Source organism: Varanus komodoensis, unplaced genomic scaffold (assembly GCF_004798865.1).
Source record: "Varanus komodoensis strain SLA01 unplaced genomic scaffold, ASM479886v1 scaffold5, whole genome shotgun sequence".
NCBI lineage: Eukaryota > Metazoa > Chordata > Lepidosauria > Squamata > Varanidae > Varanus > Varanus komodoensis.
Genome location: NW_025336087.1, coordinates 43,654,206 through 43,676,312, shown reverse-complemented (window position 1 = coordinate 43,676,312; position 22,107 = coordinate 43,654,206). Strand labels below are relative to the sequence as shown.

The following is a 22,107-nucleotide window of genomic DNA, read 5'->3' as shown; positions in this document are numbered from 1 at the left end:
ACACACACAAACACACACACACACACACACACACACACAGAGAGAGAGAGAGAGAGAGAGAGAGAGAGAGAGAGAGAGAGAGGTGCACACATGGGCACAGTTTCTCATGGGTGCTGTTGTTCAGGAAAAGGGAAGAAGATTGAAACATTAAATACATTACTGGGATCTTTCCATTCAAAATGGTTAGTGACTTTAATTTAGCATCTTGGTTTAAACAAGCCTTCCCCAACCAGTGCCCTTCAGATGTTGTAGACTACAATCCTCATCACCCCTGGCTTCACAAATACCTCTGAAGTTTGCTAGGCTGGTTTGTACAATAAGATTCTCAATACTTTGCAATCCAAGGGCAATTTTTACAGCTTCACAGCAAATAAATCAAAGGGACGAAGGACCACACAGGAATTAAAAATACCTCTGTATATAGCCTTTTTCTCTTTCCTGCCCTGCCCTGCCCCTCCTCCTCCTCCTCCTTTACAAAGGCATGCTATCACATTATCCAGAGATAAGCGAATTGTGTCAATTTTGCCCATACAGTAAGGCCATCAACCTGCCTTCCTATTATTCAGTCCATTTCTTACCACTCTCCCAATATCTAATGTGCATTTCTGTTGAATGCACACATGACCGGAATGAGTAAATGATGAAGTGTTCCATTTTTTACTATTAATAAGAGAACTCGGGGGCTATAGAATGCCCCAGAAGGCTCCTCTGTTAAATTATAATGAAGGGATTTCCCAAGCCATAATCGTAAAATGGATTTGGCCCTGCACAAGAAACTTATATTAAAATACAAAGAAAGTCAAGTTACATTTAGATCTGCTTGCTGGCCTACTGGCACCCTAATAATGAAATTCAACAAGTTCCATATCAGTGGTTCTTTGAATTCCATCAGTCACCTTGCCATAGCATACATTTTATGCACAAAATCTCAAGACATTTCATGAAAAGCTTTGTTAGAAACTTTTTCAGTGTTTGCATGCTCTTTTCACCTTTGAATGTTTAAGCATGCTTATGAGTGAAATGAGGAAAAGGCTTGTACTGCTAGGGAACTGTAGTGTGGGTTTTGGAATATATCGGAGGAATGCTATGCTAGGAGCAATCGGGGGAAGGAAAGTTGTGTTGCATTAGTGAAAGTCTGTTGTGCAACTTTGGATATTGGCCTTAGTGTGTTATCGTTATGCAACAGCAACCTGGGCCCTGATTTGAAGAGATACAGAAATGTTTAAAGTAGATTTAAGAAGTATCTTTTGCGTCCTGTGCCCCTCATTTCTCTATATCATCCCCCCATGTGAGTGGAAAAGAGGCTTTATCACAGGAAGGCTATTGCTCAGTGCACTGCTTTTCACACGGAAGATCCCAGCTTTCATGCCCAGCAGCTCCAAGTAAGCCTGGGAAGGGCTCTTTCTGGGCCCTGTAGAACCATCACCACGTTGATGATGCCGAACCAATGGACCAAACGGTCTGACGGGATCTGAGGTGGGCTTCTGTCCCAGACAGCATATGGGACAGAATATCTCATATCTGTCACCTTGCCATTCTGGGCACAGGAAATGTGTGGCACCTAAGCAACCTTTCTTTTTCCTTTCCAGTGCATGCACATTCCATTCCAAACAAAGGCACTTGCAGGTATCCTTCAAGCAAATCTGTTTAGAACTGGCACTTTTGTCTACACATATGCATGGTTCCGAATCTATTGCTTTGAGCAGTTCTTTCCGGGTTCACTGGGGTGATATACAGAGATGACAAGATCAGACCAACAAGATTAGGAGGAAGCAAAGCCACAAGTAAAGCCAGGAGAAGCAGTGTGGTATGGTGGTGAAGAGTGAGGGTCTGGGACTCAGGCAGACTGGGTTCAGCCATGGAACCAATTGGGTGACTTTGGGCCAGTCACTGGCTCTCAGCCCAGGGTTGTTGTTGTGAGGATAAGATTGACAGGAAGAGGAGAATTAGGTAAGTCAGCTTGAATTCCTTGAAAGGAAAAAAGTGGGATATAATTCTAATAAGTAAGTAAGTAAAATGTGGCTTGAGAACAAGTGATATTGTCTAAGGTAGGAAAAGGTCAAATTCTGGAAGTGGCTGGGATCAACTTGATCAGAAGTGTTGCTCTTCTTTCAGCCCGAGGGCCAAATTCAGTTTCAGATATGTTCTTGGGGGTCATATTCCTGCAGTGGGTGGTGCCAATGGCAGCATATTTTAGCTGTAAGCTCTTCCTGCCAGTAAAAGGCATTTCAGCCTTTTGGAATGAGAAGAAACTGCACAAAGTAACAGGAAAATGCCAAGCCCTTGGTTGGCAGAGGAACAAGGGTGGAACCATGTAATGTAGGTAGGGCCATGTAGGGAACACTAGAGGGTTGGTCTTGGACTCCTGGTGGGCCAGAATGGGACCCTGGACCTGACATTCCACATCAAATGCCAGTAGTTTAAGCCAAGGCGATCCAGCAATTGCTGTGGTAGTTATGCTGCATAAATAACACAGAAGCTAACTAGGTGGAGCATGGTTTTTGTGAGACGTACTATGAAATTCCTTCATGAATAAGTTATATTTGAAGCACAGTTGACAGAGGGAGGGGTGATCTATGTCAAGTTACAGGGGAATCTTTGTTTCTAACTTTAGGTCCTTCTTCAGTTATCAGCAATGACGACGATTCAGCAAGTCCTCTCCATCACATCTCCAATGGAAGTAACACTCCGACTTCATCTGAAGGTGGGCCTGATGCAGTAATAATTGGAATGACAAAGATTCCTGTAATTGAAAATCCTCAGTATTTTGGGATCACGAACAGTCAACTCAAGCCTGACACTTGTAAGTAGAGTTGTTTATATGCGTTTCTGTCACTGATCTTTTCTCTCTCTGATCAAGTATTAGAGCTGAACGATACTAAAAGGTATGACATTCAATGCCAGGCACAATTGTTTTCCCAGAGTAAGCACTACTTTGTGCACTTGGGTTTATTCATGTTCATGTGCATGAACTGTGTCTCTACTTGGAGCATGGGGCAGCATACAAATGAAAAACTTAAATGTGCTTTTGAAATTGGAGCTGTTAGGACAAAGTGGATGCTAACCATTGCTTATTTTATCTGGCATATACTGAATACATTTAAATTATCAGTCTTTGAAGACCAAAGCATGTGCAAATTTCATATATCAACTATGTGTCAGCAAGTGTTGAGTCTTTCAAATTCTGAAAGTCAAATTGAGACACAATATGTTTCAGGTAAGTTTAGGACTATTTGTGTGGGTAAAACCTAAAGTTCCTTATATAAAGACTGGCAGAAAGCCACTAATACTCTTTCCATTGATCACTTTTCTGACAAAGGCTGAATCAACACATCCAGCAGGGTGAGTTAGGAATGAAGTGTAGAACGAGCTGTACCACTACAGGAGAATCACATTTTAATGCTGCCCTAATTTAAAAATAAATCTCCCAGTAAGTAGAACTCTGGCACAGCAAAACCTGGCTAGATCCCCTTTCCCTGATGTATTAGTTTTAGTCTTGCAGGAAGACTTTTGTTTAGAGGAACATTGAAATATGGTGTGCGCCATCTCAATTGGTGCTGTGCATTCCTTGGTAGAGCAGATCTAAGCATTCTCCAGATCTGAATTTGATTCCTCATATGCAGGTTGTGAAAGAAAACTTGCATTTAAGGTGCAATCCTGTGCATGTTTAGACAGAACAATGGCCTGCAATGGGAACATGCTGGCAGTTGTAGGCCTTTCTTCTGGCTAAATGTGCAAAAGTCTATCCCCAGAGACTATGTCACAAAAGGTAAGGCAGTAATTGTACCCCATCATTACATGCATTGTGTGGGTGTGATATACTTCTTTTCAAATTTGACATTTTGCTTCTGTGATAATCTTAGGCTAATCCATATTCGCATCTGTGTTTGGTCCAAGAGATGTGAACTTAGTAAATCCTGATCAAAAATGAACTGAAACAAATTTCTCATACATCTCAAGTCTGATGTGGAGACAGCTGAGGGCCAACTGTAGTTGCAGACTATTGTGGAGACTTTTAGCAGTCCTGTTGAAAGAAACAGAGAGAGCGAGTCAGAAGGGGTCTCCTGGGCCATCTAGTCTGACCCCCGGCTCCAGCCGGCTCCGCTCACGACATGCCCACCATGTGCATGTCCAGCCTCTTTGAACACCCTCACCGATGGGGCCTCAACAACCTTTGAAAGACTTCGACACGAGATTGTTTTGTGTGATAGTTGGACTTGCTAAGAAGCAGAATTTTGCCATGGAATGCTCTGTATAGTTTCCAGTCGTCAGTGGTAGAAATAAGATCATATTGTTGCAGTGATGTAATCTGGAACAGAAAGCAAAGTTTTAAATGGTTATACTCTCTTGGATCCAGTTATACAGTTTAAACCCCACAACACTGGTGGTAGTGGAAGCTAACTTCTTGACCTTATGTTTGTTTTATGGATTTTAGAGAGAGATATGATATAACCTTATCCCTCTCAACTTTCACTGATGTCCATTACTTTTCAGCATCTGCTTTTGTTTGTAAAATTGTTTAAAACTGAAACAGGGCTAACCTTGTGTGTGAAGAAGGAAGATAATGAAAATGTTTCACACAAACTTGATAGGGAATGGTCATTCATATTATAGAATGATAGCTATAAAATACATCTGGATGTAACCTAGTTCCAGTTGAACCAACCATACTAAAACCCTAGAATACAAATAAATTGAAATTACTCAGACAGCAGAAAATGATGCTTTGACCACATTCTCCTGCATATCTCAGCTCAGTCGGAGTTATGGTTGGTGGGAGCTTTGAACAAGGCCCTTCCCGGCTATTGTACTGCTTGCCATATCTCTCCCCACTACACTGCCCCATCCTTTGCTGCCATTCTGTTTTACTTTCTGATGAAAATGTTAATATTGTCTTCTGTTCATGAGCTCTATCTTGCGATCCTCTTTACTACTGTAGCATTGTGTCCTTTTCTAAATGTGTTATCCTCCTTGGGATCCTTTTTGGAACCAAACAAACGGATAAAGTTAATTAATGTTCTATCACTCTAGCGAAGCCACCAATACTAGCAGTGCCTCAGTAACACCCCCTCCCATCCCTGTCTCCGCACATTGCTTCAACGACATCTGTGCTCGATTCAAGGTGCTGGTATTTACTAGGAATGTATGACAAAACCATTACAGTTGATGACCTGAATATACCGTTAGTTCATAACACCTAAACCTAACTGCGATCAGAAACATAGGGATCTCTGAGGATTGTGGGTTGGAATCCACTGGATTCCTTGCCTCTGCTCCCTGGACTCTGGCTCGCTTTCCTGTGGACAATAGCCCGAAGTCCTGGGGCGTGCACCTAGCGTTTGCATGAGCACCCACCAGGAATCAAGCCCGTGTGAATGCTGTGCAACCAGTGCTTCTCCTCTGTGCACGTGACCTGGTGCCTTTGTTTGTGCTGTGGAAGAAGGTTGCTGCTTGCATAGCTGGACCTGCACGAGGTCCACAGACTTCCTCTCAGCTAGGCTCTCTTCGTAAGTGAGGTCCAGGCATGAGAAGAAGAGGAGGAAGAAGATGAGACAACAGGGTCAGATTCCATGGAGGATCATTACAATTCTAACCACAGTCTGCAACCAACATGTGTGCAGATTTTGCTGATAAATCCCCCAGTTTTAACCTTTAAAAGCCCTACCCATCTTAGGGTTCGTCTTTCTAAAGGACTGCCTATCACATTAAGAACTTTTCCAGTTCCAGGACTGCAAAAGAGACCCTCCTGAGGACACTGCTGCCGGCAGAGGGGCTATTTGTTTGGCACATGGGAAGTAGCTTTCTCCTGGGTCGCTTCTTAATTGTGGATTTATTTATTTATTTGCAGCATTTTAATCCTACCCTTTAGCCAAAGCGTTCCTAGGGTCATGTAATCTCCATGTGTTCACAAAGAACTAAGCCTATTGCAGCAAGCTTGTCATCCAAAACACGCAACACAAAAGGTAAGGCAATTGAGAAGGAGGGAGGAAAAAAGCAAATTCAGGCACTAGATTCTTGCATGCAAACTTCAGCAGTCCACAGTGTAGGTAGAAGGACTGCAGCTTTCCCTTTCTAGCCTCAGCAGTGATAGTTGATAGCAAATGTGCTTCCTTGAGAACTATGATCGCCTCTCACTCTAGTATGCCCCTTCAACCTACCTCAGTAAATTATTTTTAGTGTCCTCCTGTTTAAATGGAGCACCTGGAGAAGATAGGGTACTAACAGAATAATTCCAGACTGTAGAGACTTTATCGATCCAAACCTAACAAGGATATGCCAACAAAAATGGAATACAAAAACAAATGGCCCATAGCCTGGAAAGGTTCGATATGCTTTCCACTCCCCAAGAATGAAGTGCAGCAATTATAGGACCATTGCACTAATCTCCCATGTAAGCAAAGTAAGCACTTTGACACACAGTGTGTTGCAACAGAGAATATAGAGTGAGAAAATGCCTGATGTTCAAGCTGGATTCCAAAAATGAAGAGGCACTCAAGACCGGAAATATACATTGCCTACTGGAGCACACCAAAGAGTTTCAGAAGATCAGTCTCTGCTCTACAGACTTTGGCCATATGAGAAGCTATGGATGATCCTGAAAGAATTGGGGGTGCTCTTGATTGCCCTTTATGACCTGTATTGCGTATAACAAAGTAGCTACTGTTAGGACAGAATATAGAGAAGCAGAATGGATTCTTATGGGCAAAGGCATCAGGCAAGGGTGTATTTATTCCTGTTCAATCTGTGCACAGAACATATCATAAGAAACAATGGATTAGAATGAAAGGAAGGAATGAAAATTGTGGAAGATACATCTTTCTTGTATTGGCATATCAATAATGTAAGATATGCAGGTGAGACCATATTACTGGCAGAAAGCAGTGATAAATCGACTCCTGTTGAAAGTGAAAGAAAAAAGTACAAAAGCAAGCCCGCAGCTAAAAAAGAAGAAAACAAACATCACGACACAGAAGAATGATGCAACTGAAAAAGAAGAAAACAAAAATCATGTCGTGGAAGAATGATGCAACTTTAAGGCCAACAATGAAGAAATTGTGAAAGATTTTGCATACCTTTTCTTGCTTGCTTGCTTATTTATTTATTAGATTTATATCCCACTTTTTTCATCTGACAAGCTCAAAACAGCTTACACATCCTCCTGCTCTCTTATCCCCGCAACAACTCTGTGAGGTGGGTTCAGCTGAGCCCAAAGTCACCCAGTTGGGTCCGTGGCTGAGTGGGGACTAGAACCCAGTTTGCCTGGATCCCAGTCCTGCACTACAACACACTTGTTCTCTAACCATGAAGTCAGATGGAGACTGCAGCAAAGAAATTAGAAGACTGAGGCTTGGAAGGGCAGCAATGAAGGCACTGTAAAAGATCATCCAGTGCAAGGACTAGGAATACGGAAGGTGTACATTGCGGGGGCGGGGGGGGGATCCATGGGTTCAGCTCCTCAGGCTCCAGTCAATTTTGTCACAGTTGTGAGTCCAAGTTCCTAGTTAGTGTACCCAGTGTTTGTGCAGACCCTTCAGGAATCAAGTCTTGCACAACCACTGCAGAAACAGTGTCCCTCTTCCACATCTTGTGTTTGCTGCATGTGACACAGAAGGTGCCAGTTGCACATCTTTGTTCTGCAGGTATTTACAGACTTCCTCAGTTTGGCAAGGTTGGCATATTCTTGTTAGGATTTGGACCAATTCATTCTCTGCACCTTGGAATAGTTCTGTTGGTATCCTTTTTACTCTGGGTGCTTCCAAGTGCTTGCAGGCAGCTTTCACTTCACTTTCTAATAAGGCAGGTTCTTCCTCATAGCATTCTATTTTGAAGAAGTCTGCCAATTTTCATGTTTCTGTATAGATCTTGTGTATATTCGTTCCACCTTCTCTTTATTTTCTCCTGGTCAGATAATTTGCCCCCTTCTTCATCTTTTATCATTCTTATCTTTAGCACTCTTTTAGAATTGATAATCATTTTGATTTCCTTTGATATTCTGGAAGTGGTCTCTTATTTTTCTTCTTTCTTTGTTCTGATTTCTTTGCACTGGTTATTGTAATAGTTCCTTTTGCCTCTACATGATAGCTGCTGAAAAGTTGCATTCAGGATTCTGCCCATATTCCTGTCACCTTTTGCTTCTTGCTTGTCCTTAGCAACTGTGTTCCTTCTGCCATCCGTCTAGGCTTTTTCCTTTCTCTCTACAGGAATTGTCTTTTGGCATTCTTCCCTAGTAATATCTCTGGTTTCAGTCCACAGTTCTTCTGGCTCATGATCAATTAAGTTGAGTAATGCAAATCTGTTCTTTATGCAGACTTTAAATTCCTCAAGGATGTTACTGAAGTTGTATTTTGGCACTGTGTTTCTGTGGATGATCTTTTTTAGCTTGACTATGTTATTTGATATAAAGAGTTGATGGTCACTATGGCATTCTGCTCCTGGTCTTGCTTTGGCAATGAGAACACAGCTTCTGCACCTTCTATTTCTAAGTATGTGGTCTATTTGTTTTCTGAATTGGCCATCTGGTGGTGTGTATGTATACAGTTATCTGAGCAGTTATTCAAACTCTATGTGTTGTTCTCCTGTTTTGTTTCTTACCCCAGGCCAAGTTTCCCTACAACATTCTATTCTGCTTTGCTTCCTATTTTTGCATTCCAGTCACCTAGGGTTAGCAGCATGTCTTGTTGTGTTGCGTTATCAATTACCACTTGAATGCCCGCGTACACATTCTCAATCTCTTCTTCGGCATCTCTTGCTGGGACATAGATTTGAATGATGGTTATGTTGATAGGGTTTCCAGAAATTCTGACTGATATTATTCGGTCAGATTTTACATTATAGACATTATAGACACCTTCTGCCTGTGCTTCATCTTTTCTCAGACCAACCCCATTTCTTCTGAGTTTGTCATTTTCAGAGTAAAACACTTTGTGTCTGTCTAATTGAAAATGTCTCATTCTGGTCCACTTTAGTTCACTCACACCAAATACTGTGATGCTTGTTCCATTCCAGTCCACTTCTTTTACTTAGTCCATTCATACCAAGTACTGCAATATTTAGCCATTCAGTTTCCTGCTTTACGGTTTCCAGCTTGTCTTGATTCGTATTTCTTACATTCCGTGTTCCAATGGTATGTGTTGTACATTCCTTTCACCTCTGTGCATGTCAGCCGCTAGACCTCCTTTTGGCTTTGATCTAGTTGCATCTCTAGGGACAGCACTATTTGTATTTGTCCTTTGCTCTTCCCCAGTAACTCATAAAGTACCTTCCTACCTGGGGGTCTCATCTTGCTTCATTTTGGATTGTTTCATCACAGGGCTTTCAAGGTAAGAAGATTCAGAAGTGATTTGCCATAGTCTTCTTCTGCATGGTAGTAACCAGACTTCGTTTAAGTCTCACTGCCGTTGTTTGCAAAAGATCTTCCACCAGTGCCACCTTCAGTGACCACTGCTGCCCAGTGACTGCCTTTCAGAAGTTTCTCCTCCACCCATCACCATTAGTGAGATCCATTCTCTTGCTGATGTGACTGTTACTTCAGAAGAGGATGGCTTCATCTTAGTCTGGTGTCTCTGCTTCGGCCATTCTGTTTTGGGTGACCTTGCTAGAAGACCAGCCTAGGGAGGCAAGCCTGGCCTCCTGGCAGCATTGCTCTCAGCTTCACTGACACTCCCAATCCCCCCTCAGCCCCTCACCACCCCCTCCCAAGAGGATGCGCGTACTGAGAATGATACTGATCACATAATACAGTGCCACTGCTATGGAGAAACCTGCCCTGGGGAAGCCATTTTTAGTTTATTCACAAGTAAGGGGCAGTGCATATTCCCATTCTAACATGTAAATTGTTAGCACAGCATAAAACTACAGCAGATTTGAGGTAATCTTCAGAGGGACCAGCAAGAATATGGGAACATGCTAGAACTCAGAAAGTCCTTGTTGCCCAAGCGAGGCTGAGCTGGAAGAGGAAGCCCTCCTGCTTTACCAGTCCTTCCTTTTCAGGAGGAGCTGATGGCACCAGAGAGCTGGCATTGGCAGCAACTCCATGTCTGATTATGAACCTTGGTTTGCAGTGTGCAAAGTTTTTACAAAGGTCGAGTCTTTGTCATACATGAAACTTCATCAAAATAAGCACATGGTTTGCCATTATGTAGTAGGTAGTGCTGCCAGTTCCCCCAGGGGCTGTCAGTTCAGTGAGCTCAAACAAACCCAGTTCCTTCAGCTGAGAATTTGACTGGCATCCAGTGTGAAGAGAGCCAGAGATATTAGCAAAGGAATTGAATCTCTGGTCCTTCTTGCTAATGATATTGAGTCAAATATGTTAATTAGCCCTCACTTGGAGAGCCAGAATTTTTCTTGCCTCTGCTATGTTTACAGTTTAGCACATATTTCAGCCTGACAGTAGCCTTATTTGCATGGTCCCCTCCATGTGTTCCATGAGCACAGGGAAGAGGAGCCAGGTTGTGCTTGCTGGCTCTGTCCTTACACTCAGTGTAGTCTCCAGCTATGCCTAGTGCCCATGCACTGAGTAGAATTCATGAAAGGGGAGCTGTATGTGTGCAGGGACCTTCGTAGAGTCGGGAATTCTGTGCGATCGGGGTTCTAGGTGTCATGGAAGTCCCTGCAGACATGCTGCTGTATACGTGGAGGAGTCATGTTCAGCTAACCCAGAGGTGTAGGTTTGACCAGAGGAGCTCATGAACACTGGGGATAGGGGCCAGCAGGGGCAATGCTGCTCTGCCCCCACTCTCAGTGAATGCAAGGAGATAAAAATAGGAGGTTGCAGCCATTGCTGTTGGTGATGTGTAGTGTCCAGATCTTAACAAATTTGGTGCAAGTATTCCTGTGCCAAAAGTAGCACATCGTGCTTTGGGTACACACTGACTCCATGCATGATGTAGCTAATCTGGCTTACATCCAGTGAAACGTTCAAATTGTTCTAGTATCACTTAATATGATTTGGATGCTTTGGGATTTAGCTAAGAAACCACTATAAGACCAAAGGAAGATCATCTCAGACTACAGTGGGGGGGGAAATCTGTTTAATTTACAATTCTTAATGAATTAATGTGTGCATTCTATTTAGTTTTGGCATTCAAATCTCTCATAAATCTTACAGTAAGAACTCTAGAAGTAAATCAAATAGTACACATCCAAAATTATTCAGAAATCAGTCAAACATCATCTACTTTCCAATTCATTATCAAGTAATCATGACATTAATCAAATGTTTGTACTTGCATTATGTTCCTTGCCTCTAAAAATGATCTTGGAAAAAAGGATTAGTTGATCCAACAGTTTTGTTGTTGACAAGCCAGTGTGCAATTAAAATAATAATGCCATTGCTTCTGAAGGATTGTTTCTGCAATAATACCATCACACATAACACAAAAAAACAGCCAATTAACATATAAAATCTATTGTGCAAAAATTGTTCATATTAGGACCAACTAAAATGTCACAAAAGAAGGAGGAACTAACCAAAGGCCAACTAAAAGAGTGACTAAAAGGATCAAGGGGCTTAGGGCAACCCCCTATGAGGAAAGGTGACAACAGCTGGGATTGTTTAGCTTAGAAAAAAAGGCGATTAAATGGAGAAATGTACAGATTATGTACAGTGGGGGGAAATACTCATAATACTGCAACTCAGAGGGGTCATTCCATGAAGCTGATTGCTGAAAGATTCAGAAAAGATAAAAGGGGCAACTCCTTCACTATAGAATTTGCTTTCACAAGATGTAATGATGGCCATCAATCTGAACAGCTTTAGAAAGGGCCACAGATTCATGAAGGAGAGGGTTATCAAAGGCTATCAGTCCTGAGGCTATATGCTACCTTTGGTATCAGAGGAGAGCATGCCTATGTTCACCTGTTGCAGGGGATCATGGATGGGAGGGTGTTGTTACTGTCATGTTCTCATTATGGGTTTCCTCCAGGCAGCTGATTGGCCAGAGTGTGAATAGAATCATGGACTGGGACAGAAGTTCGGTCAGATCCAGCATGGCTCTTCTTACATTCTTTAAAGGTTTCGGAGTTTTCCAGGTGACTTTGTCAGCCAGGATGTTCAACCAATCCATTTGCTGTTGAAATCTGCAGAGCCTGGGAATTGTGGGATGTTGGAGGATATGAGGCAGATTGTGAGAGGCATCCAGGCCTGTAGGATGTTTCCCACATTTGAGAATATAACATCTAGAGTTGCTTGTTTCTGCCTTAGTCACTACATGGATCCAGGTGCCTGAGGAAGCAGAGAATAAAAATGAAGGGCAACATGGTCACCTTTCTATTAATATAGCTGGAGGAGGTGGGCTTAGGTGGTGCTCTTCGTAAAGTGTCAATGGGTGTCAGTTGTGTAATATTAGCTGGAGGATATGTAACTCTCGAAGGTAAAGGCTGATCTACAGTTGGAGTCAATATAGAAGAACTCCGTGAGACAGAGAATGAGAGAGACTGTTCAAATAACAGAACTACCCACACTCAAGGGTTGAATATCATTTGAGGGTGGGTTATCAATGAACTGTGGCATTCTTGTTGAAATGTGGAGTTTGGGTTGTGTGAAACCAGCTGCACTAACAAGCCATGGCTTATCAACCATAAACAACCTATGAAAGAGAACCCATGATTTATTGTTGGGTTATAAATTGCAAGTTGTTCATCATGCAAGTTGTCATGGATGGTTTCAGACAATACAATGACCCATGTTTTAACAAGGACTCATGGTTCAATGAAGACCCCGATTCACTCTACTGAACAGTCGAGTGTGGATGTTGTCAGAATTCATGTTGTCAGAATCTAGTCAATATATAGTGACTCCAAGACAAAGAGTCCGCTAGAATACTCTACACATTGAAGTCAGCTTGATGCAAGCAGTTTCTTCCTCTTACACTTCTTTAACATGGTGGACATGTTGTGAGCAGAGCCGGCAGGAGCCAGGGGTCAGACTAGATGGCCTGGGAGGCCCCTTCTGACTTGCTATGCTTCTATGTTTATCTATTGGCTGTGGTTTGATTTGCATATCATTGTTGTGGTGTGCAGAACTATGAGACTTCTAACAGCAGCAGAGATATTCTGCCACATTCATAGAAGTCACTGCCAGGAAGCTGAAGGGTCTACCTTTGCACACTTACTCTAGTTCTTCACTCAGATGAGTCACTTGGGAGCAGTACAGCACAGGGCGTAGCCCCTGTGTCATGTATGAATTAGACCCAGGTCAAAGCCTTTGAAAGGCTGGCATGTGGTGAGATATTAATGAATGGCATGATGGAGACAATGTAAAGCATGTACAGTGGTACCTTGGCTCACGAACTTAATCCGTTCCTGGACTCTGGTCGTGACCCAAATTGGTTGTGAGCCAAGTTAAATTTCCCCATAAGGTTCAATGTAAACCGGTCTGTAACCATTTTTTTTAATCAGAAAAATGTGAAGCAAAGTGACAAAGAACAACAAAGGAGGGGCCATCTCCCCCTCCCCACCCCGAGCACAAGCACAGCCATCTCCCCACTCCCCCCCAGCATGACCTAGATTGCGCCTGTCATCCCTGCGCGAGCCCATCATCCCGGCACACTGGTGGGGCGGAGAGGCGGGTGCGATCGCAGGCGCACTGGGGGAGAGAGAGACGGGTGTGAACAAGGCGCGCTGGGGGAGGGAGAGACAGGCGCAATCTTGGCCATCCCCCACCCCACCCCCAGCATGATAACGGCCATCTCCCTACTTGGGGGGTGGGGAGATGGCCGTGATCGTGCTGGTTGGGGGGAAAGATGGCCGAGATTGCGCCCGTCTTTCCTGCAGGAGTGCGCCCATGATCACGCACGTCTTCCCTGCATGAATGCAACTGCGATTATGGCCATCTCCCCACTCGGGGGGGGGGGGTGGGGAGATGGCTGCGATCTTGGTCACCACCCAATGAATTTCATTTTCATGAAATTTTTCTTCGCGACCTGATCTGGTCGTGAACCAAGGGTTTCGTGAGCTGAGGTACCACTGTACACTGACACTCCGACCACTCCCCTTCCCATGACCACCCCCTTTTCCCCAAACATTGACCATTCAGTGGGGGTTTTTTGGATGTGTAGGTATGTTTCCCATTCTAAAAATTTGAAATGCCTCTCCCCTAAGCTTAGTTACTGGCAGTGAGGGTTTTAAACTTAGACACCACTAGAGAAAACTGTGATCAGAAACATTAGTCTATGTTCAAAGGGAAAGGACAGCTAGAGTGGAGAAAGAAGACTATAAAAATGGGAGAGACAGTTGCATGCCTTGCAGTCATTGGCTTTTTATATGCTGATGTCATAGATTAAAGCTAAATTTGCAGCTGTGTAATGCCACAATTCAGGCAATTAAATCTATGAAATAGATTCTTTCCTTCACTTTTTGATAAAATATCTGTAGAATTGAGCTAAGGCACCAGTGGCATTTGGGAAGGGTTACTTTCTCTTTTAATATATTTCCCGGCTGGTCTTAAGAGCAGCCTAGTTTAATAATAACAGATCATCCAAACTTGTTTTCATTGGAATTATTATTACTACTATTATTTGGTCAAGTTCAGATGTTCTTTTTTTCTTACTGGATTTTTTCCCCTTCACATCTGAATTTGTGTTGACCAGATTAGGAAAAGAATTAAACCTCTTGTTTTTCTCAAAGGACCTTGGGAGATGGCTGAATGATAGAATTAGCTGGGGAAAGGTTTAGGTAACATACCTGCTAGAAGAAATGACCATGTTTTCTAGCAAATCCAAATCAGTAAAGTTTAGGTCTTGGCTATAAAGCCCATACAAATCAGTAGGATTTCCTTCTCAGTAAATATGGACAGATCTTGACAACTTCCTTGAGAATGTGTTCCAATTAGGAATATGTGAGCAAATGTTGCTATAATGCTAATGCAAAGCTTACATGGTAAATTAGAATATGAATAGAATTTAAAATTAGCTCTTTTCCATTTCCCTTTGCCACATTAGCAACACTCACACATGTGCTAAACAGTTTGAGACATGACCTGCATGGCCATTGTTGTTGTTTCCTCAGTTGTTTCCTCCAGCTTGCAGGGCTGGATTTGGACTGGGGCCATAAAGTGGAAGGGAAGGGTTGAAATCCTCACACCCATCCCATCCCCACAGGAGTTTGGTCACAGCAATCTATCCATTCCCTCTCAGCCCACTGTGTGGAAGGGAAGGGGGTGAGAGAGAAAAGGAGTGGTGGGAAGAGAAAAAGGACGATTAGGTCTGCTCGCTGCTGTCTTCAGCCCCCACAGCACTGGCATGAACCCCCCCCCCAGAAGATTATCCAGGAAGCTTGGCAGCAAGATCATTGCCCAAGACCCAGGGCAGATTTAGTAGGATTTAAGTGATTGGCAGTGCAGGCCTATGCATGTCTAGGGAATTCACAGGAACTGGAAGTATACACAGGGTTGCAGCTACCAGGAATTTTGCTGTTCAGCTGCACACAACGATGCCTCCTTTTCCCCGTACCTGGCTTGTTTAGCTTGTAGTTATGTATTTTACTCAGTCCTTAAAATCAGTAAAAAGATTCTCCTCCCATCTGGTGTGGACCTGGCTTTCTTTCTAGGAACTTGCCAACGCCAGCAAGATCAGCTCTTGAATTGAAACGTCAAATGAATTCATCAGTCTTCCAAATTTAGTCATTATTATTGGTTCCTTTCTTAGCAATCAAATTGCAGTAACTCGGAATGCCTTTCCCCAAGGCGCTCTGCTTTTCATGCCGCTAATTTTCCTACCACCACCACTACCCCTAGCTGACTGCAAAGAAAAATAATGAATCTTACGTAGAGGACTCTCTTTGGTAAGGCAACATGTGTGCTCAATGAACAGCCAGCACACGTCAGTAGGAAAATGTAAGGTAGAATCATAAGATGTATGTGAGAGCTGAGAAGGAACTACCGCCGGCTGTCTAATGTAGCTTCCAGATCTAAAAACTAAAAGAGGCATGATGCTTTTAGATATAGGATCAGATCTTCCTGGGGATAGAATTGTAACTTTAAAGCAACTGAAACAAGGGAATCCTCACAGATACCTGCATCAATTCTTTTATAGTTATGAAAAAATCTTGTCCACTAAACAGTCTGTTTTACTGTTCAGGATTCAAAGAACTATGCCTCTTCTTTAGCTTTGGATGGATGAATCCTTAACAGCTGTACATGGCAAACCCCTTTTGGAAGTGAGGTTTCAGTCTTATGGGTATTTACCTGTAAGCGACTCCCCCTGCCCCCAATCCTCTAGAAATACCTTTAGTCATACTTGCAGTAAACCCACTGAATCAGTTGGATTTAAGTTAGTTATTTCAGTCCCATTGATTTCATTAAATCAGCCTAAAGGCTAACTAAATCTGAATCCATTCTTAGTTTCAATTGCATTCTTTCTCTCTCCATCTCTCTTTCTGTTCATCTTGACTTAGGCTGTTTTTCACCATCTTATAATAGGGATTTCAGATTCAAACAGCACCTTGCATTATGTACGCATTTTAAAAATTGTCTATTTACAAATGGTCCACTTTTAATTTAAAAAAAATAGCTCTGGGGCTCCAAGTTGGCAGTTCCTGGGCATTTTCAAGTCTGCACACTGAAAATTGCCTCCTCCCTGGCTGCTCTGTGCCCTTAATCATAGCATTTTCAGTAAACAACATCTTCAGGGTGAAATAGCATGTAGTGGTGGACATGGCGTGCAGTCCTCAACAGATTATGGCATAGGGCTTGGATCCAGATCAGAAGTGCTTTTTGGATCAGAGACCTTCAGCTGCTTTTTCTTCAGAACTAAAGTGGCAAGTTTAACTTCCTTGTTTTCAAAAAACAAAAGAAAAACATGAATGTCATACTGTATAGTTTAGCCTAATGTGAATTCTTATATGCATGGACATACATATTGGATCCAGACTGAGACATGCCTAGAGCAGTCCCATTCAAAACAGCAGAAGTTAAGTTAGTAGCAAGTTATGTCCCACTGATTTCAATGGATCTGCTCCTAGTATGTCTGAAATTGGATCCAGCCCTAAATCTTCTGCAAATGCCATCAAAGTCAATGAATAAACATGCATTCCATATTCCAGAATCCTTTAAAACCCAGTGTCTTTCTTTCCCTTTTGCAGGGGAAAAAAACCAAAGTTTTCATGGCCCAAAATACTGCCTCAGGCTCCCTGCTTGGCTAGTGAGCTGTCAAATATGTCATGCAGCTGTGTCAACAATTTATAACTTCTTTGGACTGCAAGAAGCACTGAATGCACAATTGAATTTTCTGGGGTGTTCTGATTTCTCATGTAGGTGGCTCCAAAATGCATCATTCATATCTTGAATACAGACCTGACTTGGACAGTCACAACAGACAAAACAATCACTTCTTCACACAATCCCTAGTTAAACAGTAGAACAGTCCAAAGGAGGTTGTGATGGCCACCAACACAGTCATCATAAAGCGGAGATCAGACCATTCCACAGATGATAATTTGTCTCATTGGTCTAGTGATACTTTCTGAAGTGCAGGTGCCCATCATGACAGTCCCTGTAGCCATGCCCCCATGGAGAGCCCAAAATTGCAGGCAGCTGGGTTGATCTCTATCAAAGAACCAGTTGTAGTTTTATCTCCACCAGGTGCTGTTGTTTTGGGCTCTTAATTACCAAGTCAAGCCCAAGCCAGCTCAGAATACTTCATATTGCAACAGGGAGCAATACATGGTTGCTGGGAAAATTCATTTCCCCGCAGCTAGTATGAAGGTTACAGCTAGTCATGTTAGCTGCATGCTACCTCCATCATCACCAGTTGCTGGAGAACATTTGTGGAAAATGGTATTACCCTCAGATTCTGTTTGTGGGTTTGTTTCTCTGTGTCTGGTTGGCTGCTATGTGGACAAAATCTTGGACCAGATAGACCTGGATCTCATCCAGGAAGGCTCATCTTATATTCTTTTGGACCTGCAAATAAAAATATGAAGCACAAAGGCTCTTTCTGCATTCAACCACAATATCTGTTTTTTACATAGGAGATTAGCAACAGAGGATTTCAATTTTGAACTGCAGCTGCAGAACTCTGAAATGAATTAATTTCAGTGGCATGCTTTTGTGTTGTAGCTTTGTGTTTTGTGTTTTGTGCAGTCTCAAACCCTGAATGTTACGCCCTCATCTAGAAAATAGTGTCAAACCGTACATGACCAATAGTACGTAACCAGTGGTACATGACAAATAGTGTCAAATGGTATGCAACATGTCAGTTGCCAAAGAATCCATATCATTGCACCATCTGTTGCCAAAAACCAAATGCTATTCCATGCCAGGTATCAAATAGAGTGATCTCACGATGCCTGGCAAATAAAGTCAGCTATCTCGTAGCATCAAATCTTATAAACTTAGCTCAAATATTAAATGTTCTAAGAAGTTTCTGGAATCAGATCCTTATCACTTAATCTGAGGATGTTTAAAAATTATTTTCTGAAGAATTCAGAGATAACTTAAGGTAGATAATCTATTTCAGGTTTGGCATTGAAAAGTGCATGAGGATGCAGGCACCAGTGAACCCCCAACACTCTTCTCAGCATCTACCCCTCACTCTTACTTGTATTAGTTTTCTTACTGGTTTTTCAGTAAGCCATTTTCTTATTGGTAGTTGGGATTGCTGTGAAATAGGTTTCTATTAGTATTGAAAACTATGGTTTCAAAGGAGTTCTTTAGTGTGTTGAGGTACAGAAGCCACCTCTGCCCTGTATTCAGTCTACTTTTCCTTTGCCCTGCCTCCACAGCAGCCATTTTCTCCTGCTGGCCAGGACAGTCGGCTCCCCTGAGGCAGAGCTGTACCATGTCATTAATTACACAACATTTCACATATTACACTCTTTCCAAGTGTTCTGCAAGTGGTTAAAATTGTGAGAAGGAATATGCTAGTCCTGTGTCTCGCTTCACATGTTTCCATCATCCTCTGCTCATGGAGGGTAACTTTTGAAGAGGAAGACCTTCTGTATCCATGAGGACTTTTCACAGGATTAAGAATCTTGATTTCCTATGTGGTCAATTACATGGGGACACCCCCTGCAGAAAGGAAGTTTTTCTCCTCTGAAAATTGCCCTCCATAAGCGGGCGGGGGGGGGGGGTCTGAAATGCATGAGGAGGGGAGAACTCCTAACAGGCCCCTTCTAACACATGTACTTTCACCATTTTCAGAATAGCTAAACAGCACTTTATGCTATACCATACTTGCATTTCAGAATCTCCCAGAAAAGTTGAAGGGGTTGATATTGCATTAAAGAGTTGCTGTTATCACAATGTGATAAGTTTTATTATTTTTCATCTTCCTTACACATTCCAGCTTATTACTATGGACCACAAGGCAGTGTATGTGGTGTCAAAAACAACCAAAGGAAAACCCAATTGCATCAGTGATTTCATTCCCAACATGTCCCAATATACTCTCTTTATCAAATGAAATCTAAAAAGAGTAATGCAAATTATACATTTTATAATGACACAAAATTATGTATTCACAAAAGGCAATCACCAAAATGCTGACCTATACCAGATTTCTCACTCCACCAAATGTTTATGGCTGAAAAAAAATAAGCAGAACAAGTTTAAAGTGTGTTTTGAGAGGAAATATATTAAAATACTTCTGTAAATACATATAAATGAAAGTGTGCATCTATGATTGTGTGTGTATCACATGCACACAAATGTGGAAACAAGTGAGCACTTGTAAAAGTGACGTGGTCAGACTAACCCATCTTTGGTCTCTAATCCAAGCACTAAGCAAGCCCCAGCAATATTAGCTGAGCTATAGACCAGAGGTGGGAAATCATTTTATTTTAGAAACCATTAAACCACTGAAAAACATCCAATGAAGTCAGAACCAGAAGTGGGCAGAACCAAAATCAACGTAGGGAGAGCCAGTGATAAGATACTAGAATGTACACACTCCATTCTACCCCTGTTCTGCCACTGATTAAAATTAGTTACACATTAAAAAATTAGTTGCACATTGTTATTGAGTCATCTGATGTGTTACTGCGTTGCCCATATGCCCTGCCTGTTTCAGTTTTCCTTAGTTTCTCATATGCCCCATTTGAGTTATTTCTTTAATAGATCTATATACTATTTTCCAAGATGTTTACTGAAAAATGAAATACATTAAAATACATTATGATGCACATTAAAATACAGTTAAAGTAATTGCTAAAAAACACACACACACAGACCATTAATAAGAATATTAGAACCACTACACCATCATAAATACAAACAATGCAAGCATTCTCCCCCACAATTGGACAAGTCCTGAGCAGGTAGCATGGGTACTGACCATGGTATCTCACATACCTAGATTAGATTTATGTGTATTACGTCTTCCCAGTGGCTCACTCGGGATGGTTTTAAGAAGGCGACGGAGATGCCCAGTTCTAATACAGTACTTGGTTTATTGCCATAAGCCGTTGATCCCTGCACACATGTACTCAGCAGGAGAGTCATGCACTGAAGGCCTAAATTGGTGGGCATAGACTGAGGAAGAGCACGGTCAAATTCCCCACAAGCCACAAAAGTTGCTAGGTGACTTTGAGCTAGTCACTTTCTCTTTGTGGTAAGGGTAAAAAGGCTGGGATCATGTACATTGTTCTAGGCAGGCTTTCAATAAATGTAATTAAATAAACAAAAGCTTTAGAACAAACAAAAGATTTACAGCTTCTAAATGCCTGTTGAATATTCATGTTAGGTCAAGTTCATTAGGCATAATAAGCAAGTCAGGGCTGCATAGGCTGTTCTTGACCATTTCATCCTGTATGTGCCTTTAATTGCCCTTTATGTGCATGCCCTTACCAGCAAAGCCATGCTGGTCGACTGGACCTATGCCCTTTTGGGAATACCAACCAGCCTTAGATGCTAGCCTGATACCCATACTTTAAGTAACAGTGGGCTGTGTGTGGCAGGCAATTAACTGTGTGTGGTGACAATTCTCCTGATTGCTTCCCTCATTTCAGATGTATCAGAACAAAATGGCCAAGCCCATATCCCACCTTCCTCTGCTTCCCATACTATGGATGGAAGGCTGTGAGAGAGTTCATTACAGGGTGATAAATCAGCCAATAAACATGCATGCATTGTTCCATGGAAGTGTTTGAGCAGTCCCTGTTCCCTGATGACAGCTGCCTGGCATGGAATGTTGTAATTAACAAGTCAAAGAGAGAGGGAGAATGAGAAAGCACACTTGGGGCAGAAAGCAAAGATGAACTGCAAGAGCGAGTTTTGCCTGGACCTAAATCATGTTTAAAAGATAGCACCTTGTCCTGTGCGCTGAGATTCAGATATGCTCCCTTCAACCAAGTCACATGACCAAACATCTGGGTCTGTTTCCCTTAGAAGAAAAGCAAGTAAAGAGAGTCATTATAGAAGAGTACAAAGTTATGCATGGTGTGGAAGAAGAGGGCAATCTCTTTAAAACTAGAACCTGAAGGTTATCCCGTGAAGCTGGTCGGTGGGGACCGACAAGAGGAAGAACTTCTTCACATAGTGAAGCTATGGAATGTCCTTCTGTAACAGGCTGTGGCGGACACCAATTTGAACAGCTTTAAAAAGGGGGTTAGTCAAGTTCATGGAGGACAAGCTATCAATGGCTGCTAGCCCTGAGGGCTCTGTGTTACCTCTAGTATCTGAGGCAATCTGTTTACACACATCACTTGCCAGAAAACACAGACAGGAGGGTGCTGTTGCACGCGTCTCTTGCTCATGAGCTTTCTGTGGGTACCTGGTTGGCCACTGTGTGAACAGAATGCTGGGCCAGATGGACCCAGGGTCTGATCTGGCAGGGCCTTTCTCATTTCCACATGCCAGGTTCCAGCTTGCGCTGAATCCAGTGAGCATTTCTTTTCACCATAAAGTCTGTTTTCTGTGGCTCTCAGTTGCCAGGCAATTATTTGCCATCGAAGCTCATCACACAGACTTAGAGCTTGCAGGTGTGTGGTACAGCCTGTGTGGTTACAGCTGAGTCGTAAAGCACATGTGGAATGTTCCCTGGTCAACCCCTAGTTTTTCCCATTAAAAGCAGCAAGCACAGCAAAAGGTCTCGCCCAAACACTGGGAAAATGCTGCTACTGGAAATAACACACTACATGTATCAGTATATCATTCTGGTTCAGTTGTTCATA

At 42.5% G+C, this 22,107-nt stretch overlaps 1 protein-coding gene across 2 annotated transcripts in view; it reads left to right on the top strand.

Moving 5' to 3' along the window:
• NTRK2 (neurotrophic receptor tyrosine kinase 2) overlaps positions 1 to 22,107 on the top strand; it is a 189,291-nt gene that overhangs the window by 126,906 nt on the left and 40,278 nt on the right. For both annotated transcript variants that reach the window (XM_044446649.1, XM_044446651.1), the window contains exon 13: positions 2,615 to 2,803. In XM_044446649.1, the coding sequence (XP_044302584.1) occupies positions 2,615 to 2,803 (189 nt within the window). The remainder of the gene's footprint in view (positions 1 to 2,614; positions 2,804 to 22,107) is intronic.